Raw genomic sequence first — 17,465 nt, forward strand, 5'->3', positions numbered from 1 at the left:
ACCTTCAAAAAACATTTGTGTTTTATATAATTCAGTAGAGAAAATATACAGGTTTCATCAAGTGAAGTTTATATTTCAGTATAGGGAACACAGACCTTAAGTCCAAATTATACACGCGAAGTGACCTGAAAAAAGGTCCACGCTGTGTTTTCAGTGAGAGCTGTTGAAAAAAGGGTAACAGAACAATTGCTTTACGGAGGCATGGCTTCCTTTAATAATTTGTGCCACATAAAGAATACTTTTCACACTAGGTCATTCAAGAGAGATTTTGGTGGAATGTGATCATTCAGTTTACGCAGCAAAACCAAGCTACCACAATTGAATTCTGCTGCGTGCTCAATTTTTATATTGTATGCCCATCAGTTGTTAAAGCATAGCTCCTGCTAAGCTGAAAGCATAAAAGAAAGAGTCTTGAATCACTTCTGAAAAGCTTGAAAATGTTTTATTCATGTATTTGTAGCACATACATTGCAGGGTGTATTGCTGGATTCAAGAGAGAACTGAATGACCCTTCATAGATGAGATTTTGTTAGTTTAAGGTTTTGGTTAGTCTGTATAAAATTGATCATGTTTTTTCTTCAGCTCTAGGTCATTCATTCTGGACATTTTGATGAAGACTAAACCAGAGAAGTTATGCATTCATAAGCAGGACGCTGAGGGCTTCACTTGGAAAACTGAAGGCTGATAACCAAAGTAAGGATCAAGTATCCCAGGACTACTGCATAATGATCAAAACACCACATTTTAAAGCACATATTGCAGAAAACGTAGTGCTGCTCTTTAAAACTGCTGCAGGTAAAATGATGGATTTAAAATAACTAGCCTCTTCACCTGCTGGGGCACAGTAGACCTGTACCGTGCATAAAATGTGATGTGCACTCTATAACAAAGGGCTTTGTGCTGCTAATAGCTGACAGATCTATTTCAAAGTTATCTTTAATGCAAAACCAAGAAATGTTCCCAATTGTATCCCTTACGATAAAGTTGCTGGATGATAAAGCCTGCTAGCTAAATCATTTCTGTCATGTATGGGAAATGAAATCCCTATGAAGTCTGAATGCACACAAAATGTAAATCACTCCAAACTGCCCTAATACATGCACATGTATATACATCCCTTCTTTCAGATACAAGGTGTCATTGTGAGCTCTGCTGTGGAGCTTGGTGTAACCTGAGCGCAGGGAAATGCTGACTTGGAAAGATGCATGACAAAGAGCCAAGCCCTGCAAGCAAGAGCTCCTTCTCACAAGCCTTTCCGCAGGCCAGGAGGCTTGTGTAAGAACTACTCTCAGGAGAAATGACTACATATGAAATACTGTACTAATGACATTAGGGAGTATGTTATGTATCGAGCTGGCTCAAGGTTATTTGCATTGTATGGCAAATCTAAATGTCTGAGGGATTAGGCCAAGAGCTGGGAATGGCCTGTCAAAACAGTCCAGGGCTCATTTGACATGTCATTTAGAGACATTACTAATGTCACACCTCCATGTAGACAAAGTGGGGCTATCCTTCACACCGTACAGCAGCACCACACATACTGCTTTTCACACAGGGAAAAAGGCTTGAGGAACAGGATTTCATCTTGCTGAAAACAAGGAAGCTACTAGCAGAAGCTTATGGGTATAATAGCATTGGATCTGGCCCCAAGTACTTCACCTCATGGAGATTTTTGTTGGGTGAAAGTTGTTCATTCAAAGTCCCTGCAGATTTCTAAGTGAGCTGAAAACTGTAATTTTGAAAAGACTTAAGGGCTATTCAGAATACGATGTTGTGAAGGAAGGATCAGTAGGCTGTAGACAAACTGTAGGTGATCATTTTAGGCTATTTTGTTCAAGTAATAACACTATACTTTATTCAGGACATATGTGGCTAGCATATGTTTACAACAAAAGCAGTGCCAGGCATCAAACAGAAGCAGAATTGTTTCAGTCATTTAAATACACATTATCCAGACACACTCCAGCTGGACAGATTCATGAAATTGAGAGGCTTAGGTAAAAGCTGGTTCCAGTTATTATAGGTGTCATTTAAAAAAAATTTAACAGTTGTAAAGTGTGTAGGCTTCATTCTCCTCCCTTCCCTCCCACCTTCCCATTTCATTCAATACATCCATCACATCCTCCTTCCCTGGGTGGATTTCTTCATCACCGATTCCATTGTTCTGTGATAGAATGGAACAAAAGTTACCAGATCATTTTTCTAAATCACTCATCTGGTCTGGTGAAAACTCAAAAACCTCAAGAGACTTTAAATATGCTTAGATGCTATTAAAAAACAACCTGGCCCTACCTCTTCAAAAATACAATTAAAAATAAAAAGGCATGCCACCAGTTAAGCCAACCATGCACATTCATTTGAATATTTAGCAAAAATTTAGCTTTAAGCATATTCCCCATACTTCACTTATTTTACTGGTACATCACGGAATTAAGGCCCACTGTTGCAGTCTTTCTTGTTCTCCATCTCTATTTTCTGTTTTAGGTTTTTCAAAAAGATACACAGCCAGGTAATGGTTGGTATAATATTTTGTCTTCATGCTTTCTTCTGGAGCATTCAGAGAAAAGCTAAACAGGGGAACAATGTGCTCCGGTACTCCCTGCAGATTCCAAGTATATTCAAATGGTAAGCTTTGATAAACTCAGCCCACTCCTCGGGTTTGTTCAGCCTACTGGAAAAGTAAAGGAACACAATCAAAGGCCTGCTGCACTGCATTCCCTCCGGAGGCCTCTCCAGGGGCCTCTTTCCCACTGAAAAATGCAGACCTTAGTGCAGCATGCCTAAGTAGCTAGGTGTTTTTAAATGCCTTTCTTCACATCTAATGAGTAAAGATAATCACGCAGAATATCACTGGGCTTTTAGGAGTTGTTGGAAAACAACAAAGACACAACTTTGGAATGTCATGAACTAACCATTTGCTTCTGAATTCTCATCCGGTTAGTTTTTGCTTTTCAGCAAGATATTGCACAAATTCCTACCTCTTCCAGCCTCTGTCCTTCATCAGGCATGGTGAAACTTGTTCTAATAGAATATTCTTATTATTATATTAATGTAGCGTGTGGGAGCCAGAAAACCTCAAGCAGTTAATTCACATGCTTGATAACCAGAAGCTGAAAGACAGCTTTAGCCGTTGTAAGGAAAGTAACTCATTGCCACAGCGAGAAACAAAGGAAAACTCTGTTTAAGCACTGTTTGTCTAAAATGAAAGCATAATACTACTTTGAAAGGGAAGAGGCTGTAATAAGTATGGAAAACTTACTACAGTTACTAGAGATGATAATCAAATCTCACTCCCTCATTTCAGAGTGGAATCCAGACTCCCATTGTCACTAAACCTTACAGAGAAATAAAACTAATTACACTTCAGCATTTCTAGACCTTGAGGTTTTTAATCACATATACTGTCTTGCTTAACAGTTCATTCACTTTATGCAGGCAAGTTACAAGTTTTTGAGAAGTTTCTGGAAGTGCATCTAGAATGCATTGCCTGTCCACTATTTACAATTTTTTCCAGTGAAAATCAGTAGCTAATAAATCAAAGCATAATTACACAAACACAAAAATACAATCATTAACATTTTACTGGATACAAATGATAAGCATAAGGAAATGTCCATGTACACTCACCGACATGAATTTGTGTTAGTTTGCTATTAATATACGATACTCTGGATTGGTGGTAATATAACTGAAAGACAGATGCGTATTAAAAAAGTTAGAGAGCCACTCATGTTTGACATGATCTTATACCAAGATAAATATCTATACACAGTATTATGATCATGTATACTCACATGTGATCATATCAACATTATTAGTTTTTCCTGACAAGGTTTTATCATCAAGGTAGTTGAACCTCCTCAACAAAGCTTGCTTTGATCAAGTACCAGATACTATTATCTAAAGTGTTGGATGATACAGAAACAATCTGTGCAAGTGTAGCAATTTTGATTCAGAAAATTTTAAAAAAAGTAGTATTTACAAAGGTAACTTTTAAATTCAGTGATTAGATTAAGACTCCAGTCTTCATATTCCAAACACCTGATCATTTAATTTCTTTTTTGGCGTTTTGCTCTCCTCTCCCCATTCCTTCTCCCCACCGCAAATATTAGCCCATGTTTAAAGTAAACTATCACAATTAAAACTCTTCAAAAAAGAAACCCCAAACAGTAAGTTATTTACCTTGTGCCAAAAAAAAAAAAAGCAGCACTAGAACATTACTCTAAAGATTCCATAAATCCTTCATAATTAAAGGAAAGTTCCAGGAGCAAAAAGAACTTATACAACTTTTAGAACTTGGGAGGAGAAATAGGGGAAAGAGGAGACATTTATCCCTTGACTTTTTTTTTTGTTTTGTCTGAACTTAATTTACAAAAAGCTCCTGGTACTTTTTCCAATGTTTCCACACCTCCTTTCTCTGGCACATATGGTTTAATATACAAACAATTTAAATAAAATGTCAAATTCAGATTCCCACCATAAATAATTCAACTTTTATGAAAACTGGTGGGGTTTAGGCATTTCAAAACTAGCCCTGCCTGGCTAGCCATTTGGTTAGGTCTCAGAAATTAAATAAGAGGATCTTACAAAATTTGGTATTCTATTTTAGCCTTGTAACCATTTCATACAAAGAAACCCTCTTCATTGACACTGTTTCTTTTGCAAACATCCTATACCCATAGGTTATAACCATATAGGCTGTGCAAGAAACAGAACCATTCAAGCTTTTCCAGTGGTTCTATGAGACTGTTGACTTGAATGAATTTACATGAAAAAGAAAATCTCTTTAAGTCCTTATTCTAAATGGTAGATAGACCTTCTAGCCTTTTTTCTTGGTGTAGTGTTATTATGCATCCTTATTATAAGATACTGCATTTCTTCTCAGCTTTAAATCAGGGGTTGTCAATACCATCTTTTTGCTTCCATCTTGTTTTTCAATTCCAACTCATTTGGTGAAAGAGCTCATCGTTCTACCTCCTTGCTGAAGTCACTTTCTCACACTGGTCAGCTTTGGAAAGTCAGAATACTGAGTGCTTCTCTAGGTCAGACTGGTACTAATTTGAGTATGGAGTGGAACCAAGCTGGTTTGATGCGGAGTTTGGATTGATTTATTTTCATGCTGGGTCGAAGATCTAGCCATCTCAGATGGTTCAGGAAACTGGGTGGGGAGTGGTAGCCATTTCCATGCCAGAGTCTCTTAACAGCAAAAATACAGAAGAGAAACTGAGAGAATGAAAAGAAGACTTGTGGTTGAGTGAAGGGAATTTCCATGTCCCTGAGGGGTGGTATTGTTCACTGAATTTGTGACAGCTGACAGAGAAGTGGAACTTGAATTGGCTGAAGGTGTTGGACTTGTTCCATTGGAATCGCAGTAGATCTAGAATGCAGGGGGGGGGTGGGGGGGTGGAAATAACAAAAAGGAGGTTTTGTGGATTTGGTTGTTCTTTGGTTGTTGGGTTTTTTTTTAAATCAAAAGATAAATTAGTAGCAATGAATGATGTGTAGCATCACTCAGTCACAGTACAGATATACACACATTTTCTCATGCCTCGCATGCAGTTGAGGACAACGGCATTTTGAATTGCTTGCATGGGATTTGTTAAATAAATCTAACATTTTTCTAAATGTTTTTCTGTTGCTACATAACTACCACTTTATCAAAACCCTGCACCAAAATAAAAGTTAGTAGTGAGAAGTAGGTTTTAAAAAACACCACATAAAAAAAGCAAGTGTAAAGATATGCAAAGACAAATCTTAGGATAAAAAAAAGAAACACTCTCAGACAACTGCATGAATTCATTGTCTTTGCAGACTAAGCCACAGACAAAAAACATGAAAACAACGGTGAAAAAATCTATTGATACTTTTTCTGGGGCTGGTTTTGAGATTCCTTTCAAGCAAGGGGTAGTAGATATGTGAGCAGACTTAATATTTCAGCCTTTCTCATCTCCTGTGTTACTGTGGCAGTATTGAACTGCAGAACTTAACATAATGGAACTATACTGATTAAATCATAACCTACTGGCATGCTAGAGCATACAGATAGGAAATGCAGTGGAAAGACCACAGAATATTGGCAAATTAAGAAAAATGCTGACAGAAAGCAAAATCAAAAAATACAGTATTTCCCCCCAATAACTCTGCATTATAGGGATAGAACATTAAAATTTGCATCCTATGTAACTTCAGTATCAAGCTATTTCCTACACATGCAGAGAAAAAGTTTCAAAACTAAGCTAATGTGTCCATTTCTTCCAGTGAAAAAAGCATGTGATACACAAGGATGAAAAACAAGGGCAAGAATCACATAACTGCTTCCCAAAAATTAGCATAGTTTAGCAAGCTTGGCTTCAGCTGTGGCAGCAAACTTGTATGATACCAGAGCCTTCTGGTAAGCTCTGACAGAGTTAGCTGAAGTAAGAACAAATGTATTTTTTTTAAACAAGAGCAGATAGTTTAATAAATAATACTCTCCATAAAAGGTGTCCTTATTATCTCATATTTCCAGTGCTGCTGACAAAACTTTCCTTAGCAGAAAAAAAAAAATTAATACCTCAATGCTGAAGCCATAAAGTCAATGTTAAATTTATTAGAAAACTACATGAGCATTTTAAGTATTTTCTACTGGGGAAAAAAAAAAAAGCATATAATAGAAAAATACCAGGATAGTGTAAAGCTTCTGGTCGTTAGGGGTTTTGGCAACCAGCAGCATGCTGGAAGCAATTTAAGACTGCAGGATAAAAATCGCTGTGTGGAAGTTTCTGTTGAAACGAGTCCGACAGTGATCAATAATGAATTGCAGAGTTAACCTACAAGCTGAATACGAGGCAAGTCCTAACCCGCCCTGGAATTTTTTTCGGTCTTCATATAAAGTCTCCACCGATGTTTCACACTCGGTTATATATTTTTAAAGTTTTCTTAGTTTTAAACAGAAAGCCTAGTTTCTGGATAATTTTTTTTGTTGTTGTGGAAGAAGGGCTTAGAGCCAAGTTCCAACACGTCACAGTAAATGGGACCCCAAACAGATCATCTTAACGAGCATGTGACAGATACCGGTAACCCCAAGGGTCTGATCCTGCGCTCATCCCTGCAAGGCGGGCAAGGGCGAGACTCCACTGAACGCAACGGAGAAGGGATAATGCCCTTCCTCACAAACAAAGAAGGGGGGGAGACTATTTAAAACGATCTCCAGCAATCCCTTTGCTCTTTATTTTTATATACTGGGTACTGGGCTACTGACCCCTTCCAAAAGGTGGTCTCTAGGAGCAACACATCGGCCCGGTATCGGGGCGCCGCGCTTGGCTGCTCGCAGCCAGGCAGGTCCCTGCCGCACGCGTTGCCTTTGCGCCAAGGGTGGGTGAGCCTCAGCCAGCGCCGCCGCACGGGGCTGAGGCGCTGCTTGGAGCGCCCAGACCTCCCGCTCCTGCCCCGACCCGAGCCCTGGGCCCGCACCCAAAGCCCATACCGGGGGCAGCGTTCAGACCAGGGCCCCGCAGCCCCCCGGCTTCGGAGAGATCGTTCTCCTTTTCAGGGGGAACGAACGCTCCGCCGCCGCTCGCACCACGGCTCCGCCGCTTTCCCTCGCGGGTCCCACGGGCAGAAAGCCGCCGGACTCAGGTTTAGGGTTGGGGTTTTCTGCAGCTTCTCGGCCATTGCCATCCTGGGGCGCTGGGCTCGCCCCCGCCGCCCGCCCCGGCCCGGCCCCTCGCCAGCCGGGGCTGCCCCGGCGGGCTCCTCTCACCCCGCCGCCCGCGGCCGCCCGGCGAGATGGCGGCTGCGCCCCTCACGGACGCCGCCCGCCCGGCGGCTCCTCAGGAGAAGCCCGCGCCCCCCGCGCGGCGGCGGGGCTGCGGGAGGGTCTCGGGCGCGGCCGCTCTCCCGCCCCTCGCCCTCGGGCCGGCGGCGGGGAAGCGCCGAGCCGCGCCGGGGCTCACCTGCGTGGGGAGGAGGAGGGCCAGGAGCAGGAGCCCCAGGCCGAGCCGCGCCGCCAGCGCCGTCCCCATGCCCGTCTGCTGCTGTCCCGCCGCGGGCCGCGCCCCTGCTGCTGCTCCTACCGCTGCGGGCGAGAGGGATGCGCCGCTCCGCCGCGCCCGGCCCTTTTATGGCAGCGCGGGCTCCCGTGACGCCCCGCCGCCGCCTTCCCCCTCCTCCTCTTCCTCCCCCACACACCTCTGCTCCCGCCTTTCGTGCCCGCCGCCCCGCAAGTCGCTGCCGCTCCCTCGGCCCCTCTCCCCGAGGGGCTCCGCTCCCCGGGCCGGGCCGAGGGCGGGTCCTGCGGAGCTGTGCTACCGGCGGCAGCACGCCCGGCTCCTGCCGGCCTCTCCTCGGCAGAGCCGGCAGCTTTGTTTCCCCCCGTTGAGGTCTTACAGGCGGGGTGTTGCCTTTGTCTGGTGCCGGCGTCGTGTTCTGGTATTGAGGGACTGGCGCAGGGCTGCAGACGTTGAGTTGCAGTTACCCCGGGAAACGCTTATGTTCATAAAAACATAAGGCTTTTTTATTACACCACCCCCCCAAAAAAAAAAAAAAATCATGGGTGAGAGAAAGAGAGGTAAAGAAGGCTAGACGTATTTCCAAATGGTGGGAACGGTGGGTAAAAGGCTGAGGAGTTAAGATCCCACCTTGTTTAAAGCTGCCTCACCACCAGTGCTCAGACTTCAGACCACAGGCTGCAATTTCAAGCACTCTTTGGCTCTAAATATTTTATTATTATCTTTCTTTCTTAAAGAGTAGGAAACCTGTGTAACAAGTGGAACGGGAGGTTCTTTCAGCTGTAGCCTGTGCATATGTAAGGTTCTAGCTTCTAGCACAGTGAACACTGTAGTTGTGTAGTGTATCTTCTCCCTTAATAGACTGTGCCAGTGCCTCTCCAGATCAGTCAGGTATCTCAGTGTACAGACAAATTAACAAAAATGGTCTGTGTCCACTCTATAAACTATAAGAGACACTGACTTGCCGGTTTTACTGTGACAAAGGGGTTACTTCCACTTAAAAGAAGAGGAGGATGTCCTGTTAGCTCAGACTAATCAATAGATTTTAAAATTGTATATGTCTGTGCTTATCTCAGAACAAAGTGTGAGGAGATATGGAAGTTCAGCACTGCATAACTCATTTGCCATCTCCAGGGGCAGGACTGCTTTTCAGGAGTTTTCAAGGGCATTGCTAGAACTCGGTCCTGAAGCACATGAGACATGGAGACATGCTGCAGAACTGGATGCTGGGACTTGAGTTAGGCAAAATACTCTAAACCCAGTCCCACACTAATTGCTTCAGAATGCCTGACAGAGCTGTCCTTATTTTGTTTTTCCAGGAATAAAGGCATTTTGCAAGCTGTACCACCCAAGATATCGTATACCAAGATGAAAGACCTTCTGAGAGGTACACTGAGCCTGGAGCACTCATGAAGTAACATTCCCCTGGTTTTTATATATCTCTGATCATAGGCAGAGTCTAGTTTGTAAGTATCATAGTTTATCTCTACAGTAACTATGGGAATAGTCATCAAATTGAGGGTCTTGTGTCTCCAAATATTCACTGGTGGTCTGCTGAAAGCTGGTTACCAGAAGATGAGTTTTCATTATTATAGAGATATAAGAAGAAAAATAAGGAAACTGTGATCGACTTAAAATGGAGAAGTGACAAAGCTGAAAACTTTGCTATTAGTACTTTTCCTTGCAAACTGTTTGCTTTAGTTGTCACAGTTAAATGAAATCACAAACGGGAGGGAAGGTCACCTTTTCACTCGCTACAGAAAAGTGAAATTCCCTATGAGAATTCATGTCACGTGAATCACAGCAATAAAGTGAGGGCTCACACTATTCTGACACCACCAGATCCCCTGGAGGAGATGCAAAAGGAAGGGAATCGAGTTAGGGCTCTGTGACAGTCAAAGCAAAGAATATTCTAGTATAAAGCTGCCAGAGATGGTCTCCATTATAATTTCAACCACCTTGTTTGGGAGACAAGGAAGTGATACAGCTGTGGCATTATCCTGAAGGGATCATAACTGGTTGTTGCAGGCTAAAGCAGCAGCTGAGGCATGTTAATGTCAAAGCTGGGGCAGATGAGAATGAGGGAATAACTATCAGATGACCTTTCCCATTCTCTCTACCAAGCACACCTTACCTGAGGTCTGGAAATGCATCTGTGAAAAACGAAGATGACACAGGGTTCTTGTAAGGTGACATGAACAAACACAGCATTATATGATTGCTAATTATTATTATATAGTGTATTGTTCTTTTGGCATTTTAACAAGGTTTGGTGAAAATGGGGATATCTTTCTTTTTGCTAAAAATACTATAAACTCTGTTCCTTTATTTAAAAATAAATAAAAATGCAGAGGTTTTAAAACACTTGGTAGAAATTATAAATTACAGAAATAATAAATCTATGTTAAGTTTATGTTCTGAGGCCAAAAAACATGCCTTTCTGAAATATTCCTGAAATACTAATGCAAATAAGGAAATGTACTGGCAGCAAGGGAGAAGTGCTAAAAACATTTTAAGTCCAAAATTTTCTTTGGAACTTTTGTCATTAGAAATTATAATGCCTACACTCCATTAGATTTCTACAACTGACTCTCCCTATTCAGGAAAGCTGCAATATTCCCGATTCCTCCTGAACACATAAACCACCTGCACTCCTAATTCCAAAATGTTTCCTTTTTTTTCAGCTGAAGTCTATAATGAAGTCTGCAAAAGATGTATGTGAACAAGAAACAAGGACCCAATATATGGATTTTTCTACAAGGCAAGAAATACTGTAATGGAGCTGAGAACTGTACAAAGTGAAGCACTGCTATCTGGTGGCCAAAAGGCAATTCTTATTTCTTTCTATCAGAAAAGACAATATACTCTCTTAGTCAAACATCCTTTGATAGTAGTGTGCTCTAAGAGCTTTCACGATGCTGAGATACCGTGTTAGATGTTGTTGTTAAATCCCTATTGTTCTGCTTCCTTTGTTTTTTTCTAGGTCATATTAGTACTCGGCACCTCTCCCAGCTAAACGCATAATATTTTATGAGAAAGCTTAACAAAGAGAAGGAAGAAAACTGCTTTGATCTTTGGGGTTAGATGTAAGTTCATCTGTGTATTCCACCAGTGACTTTTAAGTTGATTTAACTTTGCAATAGACATAACTTTCAATCTAGTGATCAGAAGCAAAACTTGTGCTGCTTTGTATAGTGCATTAGCAAACAAGATCAGACTGGCAGAAAAAAAAATTAGTTGTCCATGAAAGCACAGAGAAGTAGTCTCCAAGATGTATAAGTTAACATATTTAAATTTGGACAAGCTTTAGCAAAATAAATGCAGCCAGAGCATTGGGTGGAATTCGTGAGAACTAATTTTGACTTAACCATTAATTTACTCTTGCCTTTTAGCTGCCAATCTTGATCCATCTAAACTTAAATATTTTAGGAGCATCAACTGCCAGTGAGAATCACTGGATCCTGGGCTCCCAACCAGCTCTTCACTCTTGGCTGTGCATAGACTAGAACTTACTACACTACTATGGCTCATCCCAGGGTCTTCACCCATTTCAAGCTCATGCTAGAGTGCACTGCAGCTCTCAGTACTCACATCGGTCATATATTAATACCCACCTGTGAACATGTTATGCATTTATAAATTAGAACCTGATCTTTTTTCAGACGACAACTTTGAAGAGGGAAATCCATCTCTGCACAGTGTGGTATCGACTAGCCTGTATATGCTGATCTATGCTGACATCATCTGGTGATAAGTTTCTTCAATGTCTTTTTTTCCCATATGGATTTTGCCTTGAGAAACTCACAGGTCAATATTTTCTAATATATAGAAACACTATCTTTTCATAAGCTAGGCTGGCCCTCCTCTTGCAGCGGCAGCAGAGCTCCAGCCATACAGTCACAACTTGCCCACTGTTACGAAGTGCACACTTCCTTCTCTATCATTGCAGAGCAAGACTGAAATACTGATGGGAGCTGCCTGGTTGAAACTGATTTTAGACAACTGGACAAAGCTTTTCGGCATGTGACTTAGGTAAGAACTTGGAATACGTATTGAGGATTACATTCCCTCTTCCAGCTGAGGGATTATATTAAATTTCTGTTTGTAGAGCTTTTAATGGAAGGCGTGATTGGTGGTACTGTAAATCTCCACTTGGAAATAAATGTTGATTGAATTCAACTATACATGTCTTCAGACATGGGCCTTACTGCCAAGATCCAGACCCTCATTACACCAGGATTCCAGCAGTGCCACTGTTTCCTTTCTGTGTTGATCTGAGGCAAAAGCATCGGTTACTTAATTAGAGGTATATAGTAATGGAAGTAAACAAAGCCACGATTTCCAGCCCTGGAATCATAAGCCTGGAAGTTGGAGCAGAAGTGAAACTGTGATTCCAGAAATAGTCTCAGGAAGAAGTGTTGAAGAGTTGCCACCCTAATAACCATGGATCTTTTGACTTCTGGGTAGACTTCAAGGGATGGTGTCAGCTTACACAATTAGGAGTGGCTTCAGATCTGCTTGAAAGCACACCTTTCTCCTTAAGTCAAACAAACTCTTGGGTGACATCAATACAAACAAATTAAATGGTAGCAGAGCCTGTTCTTTGGCCTTGAGGCCAACTGACATGTTGAGCCACGTCCATACTATTAAACTCTCCCAGCCTCCAGAAAATGGAGGCTGAATCTAAACTGCCTATTGGTAGGTAGCTGTCCCTGGCCTGGGCCAACCCCTGAATCATGCTCAGGGATTGCTTGGGGTCATGCTACTTGGTATGGGACAAAACCAAGTCAGGGCTTTCCTTCTACTCATGAGGCATAATGTCAGATAACATGTCTATAGACATGAAGAAGTAAAAATGATCAAAGGTCATTTTGTCCATCTTCTATTTTGAGGCAAGTTTAAGCATAATTCTCAGAAAAAAATCAGTGAAGGGTATTCCCTCCCTTTACAGTATATTTCTCTTACCACAAAGTCTTTTTGCTGAAAATTTAAACTAGTAATTTATTACCTCACCATAGTAAAGGGCACAGATAATAATGATGGGCAGATTTGCAACAAAGTGTTTAGCAATTGAAAACATATCAAGCACTTCACATTGAGAGGAGGAAGGGTCACATGACAGCAGACATCTCAGTGAGTCTCCCTGGAAACCCTTGATAGATGAACCCTTGATACAAGGGAAACAAGTGCTTCTATGATGTCATTCATCTCATTTCAACACAGACATCTGAAACAGATTAATCACATCCTGGAGATGCCTACTTCTCTTCCTTATCAAAAGAGTGTAGGTGATTAGCTCAGACATTTGCCACTATTTTTTCCCTTATTTTGAGGAACAGGTTTGACTCCTTCAACCTTTCTTCACAGGATTTCTATGCATTTTTGTCACTTTCCTTTGTACTCTCTCAAATCTGTCTTCATGAGATCATGTTGTCCAAAGTAGCACACTCAAGCTGGGAGTTCAGCACTCAACAAGAAATTTGTCTCCTTTTGCAGCAGCAGCTTCATAATGTTTGTGGTCTGATGCAATTTTGAGATTATCTCACTCCATTTCCTGAACAATAGTGCAACATTAGCATTTTTACTATCTCCTTGAATTTTCCTCCTACGGTAAGACTTAGTACTAATTGCAATTAGTGCAACTGATTTCTCCCATTGGATATGATACTCTGTATTACCTCTCTTACCACTGGATGACAAGGTAGTGATCCTGATATTATACTACTACTTCATCCTGCTTCTTTCCAGACAAATGGAAAAATGTTCACTGAAAATCTCTGCATTCTTATTCATCATTTTAACCGTCACCATTAGTTTATGACTGTTGGGATTTCTTCTATCCCAGATACATTTCAAGACCTATGTTTTTAGCTCTGCCTACCAAGCATTTCTTCTGGTAACAGTGAAAATCTTTATCTTCTCTCAAGAAGTGCTGAAAATCTGTATCTCACAATTTGAATTCAGTATTCTTCTGTTTCCCTGCTTTGCTTGTTATTGTTTGCTTATTTTTTATCTTTACTTACTGCTTTCTCTTTGCCACTAGACGGCAGGTTTTTACCCACAGTTATGAGAAAGATAGTCTCTATAAAAAGGGAGCTGCCTTACGGAGTACTCAGTTTCAGAATTCAGTCCTAGTCATGACTGCTGCGTGGCATCCCAAAAGGCTTATTCTTTTGTAACCTTGGCTGAGTAATTTTTAGTTTGACTATGAGGCAGACAGAGATAACAAGGTAATGAGAATGAACCATGGAGAAATCTGATAAACAGGAACAGAGAAAGTTGGAACTGTTTATTTTAGAAGACAAAATAAGAACAAATATGATTAAAAAATGTATGAATGAATAAGTTCTAGAAGGTAGATCAGTTCTTCCCATTTCATAATAGAAAAAGGGACTGGTCTAGATTTTGAAAAGATGCATTGCTAAAAGAAAACATGTATTATGTATCACTAAGAGCGTTATGACTTCATGTATCATTTAGATGGTGAACTCTTTGTCAAGGGTATCATTAGGCAAGATGCAGAGGAGTGGTCACATAGTGATGAGAACACTCAGACTTAAAATAGCAAGTGTTGCAAGGGCACACTTCCCCAGGAGACAGATCATCCCAGGTCTTCCTACTATGTGATTTACACATCTTTTATACCTCTGGAGCTAGACACTTTCATATCAAAGATGTATTGAAACCTACCGATAAATTTTTCTTTCCTAATGCAGTAATGTTTATAAATGCTAAGGAAGGCAACTTTGTCCCTTAGCCACAGTGGAAGCTGAAGTACTTTGAACAGCCTTTTCTCTGCTTTTAAAAGCAAACCTGACACAAAACATAATTTTTTAAAAAAGAGAGGTCTTTAATTGTACACAGATGGAGGAACAATCTAAATTTCCTCACTGGAAATTAATTATGTTAGACTTGCATGCACATTGTATTAGTTACTATCAATTAGGGAAGAGAACATTATATTCTAAATAGTAAAGCCATTAATCTGAGGAGAATACAGAGGAAACACAGAAGTAAACAAATAATTCAAACTAGTTAACATTTGCTCATGGATTGTGTAGCTTTACGGCTAATAAGTAAGGTTCAAATAACAAATGCTTAATTGATTGCTTTTTCTTTTTATTGCAGTTGCCACCCGCTGTTACCAGTAGCCAGATAAATCCTAGAGCAGCAACCAAAACCAGCAGGACCTGAGCATGTTCACTACAGAATTAATGAAAGTCTGAAAGCCTGTCTTAGAAAACCGTACATTAACTTTTCCTATAAAAAATTACCATGTTTTAGGCAACTGGCAATCAAGAAAGTGAGAGAAAAACAAACAAACAAATCTCATTGCAAGCCTCTCACCAAATTTGGGATTTGAAGAAATAGCAGTGAAACTGCAGAGCCTTTAATCTCCGAGTAGGTGGATTGAATACCAGGCTGACTGAAAGAAGTTACTCACTGGTTTCCTCCCATTCACTTAACAACTGATGTAACACTGATTTTCGCTGGCAAGGCAGCTATGTATTTCTGGTTTAAGTGGGTTGCCATGCTCTGACTTATTAGGGTGGCCTCTATCAGCTTCTTCCGTGCTAATCAGAGCAGTCTGCACCGCCCACCTCCATTTTCTTTCTCATTACGGCTCAGTGTGGCCTTTTAATGTAAAAGAGAATAGGCAGACAAAAGCCAAATTAGTCAGGTATTGAAAAGAGGGGGGGGGGGGGGGGGGGGAATTACTTTAGCAAGTACTTATATCTCCATCACTTAAAGATTAATTTTCAAGGAATAAGTAGGCTGCAAGCAAGCAAAGGTGCTTTGTGAGACCTCGCTCACTTCTGGAAAGGGATTCTCTATGCAGGACACCAATGTGGCTGCAGGAAGACGTGGACAGAAGTTCATAATGTGGTTGTTATTGTAAGAGATAAAATGGCAACACAAAGAGTTGCATGTAGAGAGAGACAGAGACAAGTTTCAGTGTATATGAGGGCTGGAGACATTAAAGGTATCCTAAAGAGAATAAACCCAACACTTCATAGTAAAAATGGCATAGTAGATGATATAGGTAAATGTGTGAGAAAGGAAAGCCAGTTTAGAGCAGTGTGCCAACTAGAAAGGCAGCACTGGCAGGGCTAGAAAAGGAGCTTCTGCTGCATGAAAGATTAGTTTTCAGAGACAGGCTTTAGAGAAGGTGGTAGGATTATTTGGTCACAGGCTGGTTGCAAGTAACAAGCTAGAGAAATTGCCTCCAGACTGTGGACTAAGAAAAAAGAACATCTAAGCAGTTACAATAGGTGTGCCACTGGAAGAGGTGAATTAGCAGTCAGGGAGCTTTAGCTCATTATTCAAATGAATATGCACAGACTTAAAGGTGATGCTCACACGGGGACACTGTGTTTAAATATGCACAGAACACCGTCCAGTCACCTTCGCAGTAAACCTTGAAATAAGCAGTGTAATCTAAAAGGTGTGTGGTTCCAACAAGGTAATGCTGAAGTTAAATCTGCAGTGACAAGTAATCTGGTGGGATGTGCATTGCAGAATGTTAGTCAGAGCTACTCACAGGGCCAGAATGGCAACATGGTGCTCTTGACTTTGAGATGCAGCAAATGTCAGCAGATCTACTCCTGTCACTTGGCCAACCTGGCAGGAAAATAAAGGTAACAAAAAACCCTAGGCAGTGGGGAAGGAATTCCCGATTGCAGATTCCAACATACAGCTCAAAAGCTATTAAGAATTTTCTCTCTCAGCCATCAGAACTAAAAGACTAATATCCTTGGGAGAGAATACCATAGGGAGTATATTGAAATAAACTAAATGAAAACCATAAGCAAGAGAAGAATTACCCTTCCTAGACAGGAGATGACTCCACTGAAAAAAAAAAAAAAAAAAAAAAAAAAAAGAAGCAATTCTATGCGAATAGCCATGGGAAGAAGAATACATCTTGGTCAAACTAACTTCTCACCCAAACTTCAAAAGGATACATAGACAAAAGCTGAAACTTTTTACTGTATGTTGCTGAGGTGTCATATGATATAAAAAACAAGCAAACAAACAAACAAAAAAAAACCCCAAAAAAAGCTTCAAATCACCCGAAAGCAGCTTAAAGAACACCGTCCCCAGATACACGTATGACCAATCTGTGTTTGGGCAAAGCCTCTTCTGAGCGCAGCCCGAGCTTGCGGCAGCTTTGAGAGGGAGCTCTTCACTGCCATCTAATGGTAAACTGGAAGAAGAGAAAAAATTAGACTGGTCTTCACCCCGTCCGAACTTTTTTTGGTTATAATTAGTTTGATAAAATTAAAGTAGTAGTAATGAATATTAACTTAATTTTTGCCTGTTTGGTCATTAAAAAGTGCACTTAATGACCCAGGTTAGGAGTTGCCAAGACCTCACACCACTGGAGTACAAATCTTAAAGATGAGGGCTTTCATGGCCCTTCTTACTCTGTGGCAGGGAGGGAATCTGATGACAAAGAGACCCGTGTGAAGTTCCTCT

At 41.1% G+C, this 17,465-nt stretch overlaps 1 protein-coding gene across 1 annotated transcript; it reads right to left on the reverse strand.

The window, feature by feature from the left end:
- Positions 1–438: 438 nt before the first annotated feature.
- CD24 (CD24 molecule) lies at positions 439–8,069 on the reverse strand. The gene is made up of 2 exons (XM_074896112.1): positions 7,935–8,069; positions 439–5,377 (listed from the first exon to the last, which is right to left on the reverse strand). Exons 1-2 carry the CDS (start codon positions 8,001–8,003, stop codon positions 5,198–5,200), a joined length of 249 nt encoding a protein of 82 aa, XP_074752213.1. The 5' UTR covers positions 8,004–8,069; the 3' UTR covers positions 439–5,197.
- Between the last annotated feature and the right edge of the window lie 9,396 nt (positions 8,070–17,465).

Source organism: Athene noctua, chromosome 1, assembly GCF_965140245.1.
Source record: "Athene noctua chromosome 1, bAthNoc1.hap1.1, whole genome shotgun sequence".
Lineage (NCBI taxonomy): Eukaryota > Metazoa > Chordata > Aves > Strigiformes > Strigidae > Athene > Athene noctua.

Excerpts from the sequence above, each read along its gene's own strand:
- CD24 (XM_074896112.1), bottom strand. The coding sequence starts at position 8,003 with ATGGGGACGGCGCTGGCGGCGCGGCTCGGCCTGGGGCTCCTGCTCCTG. Across the intron at positions 5,378-7,934 it reads CCCTCCTCCTCCCCACGCAG|ATCTACTGCGATTCCAATGG; the intron begins GTGAGCCCCGGC and ends CCTGCATTCTAG.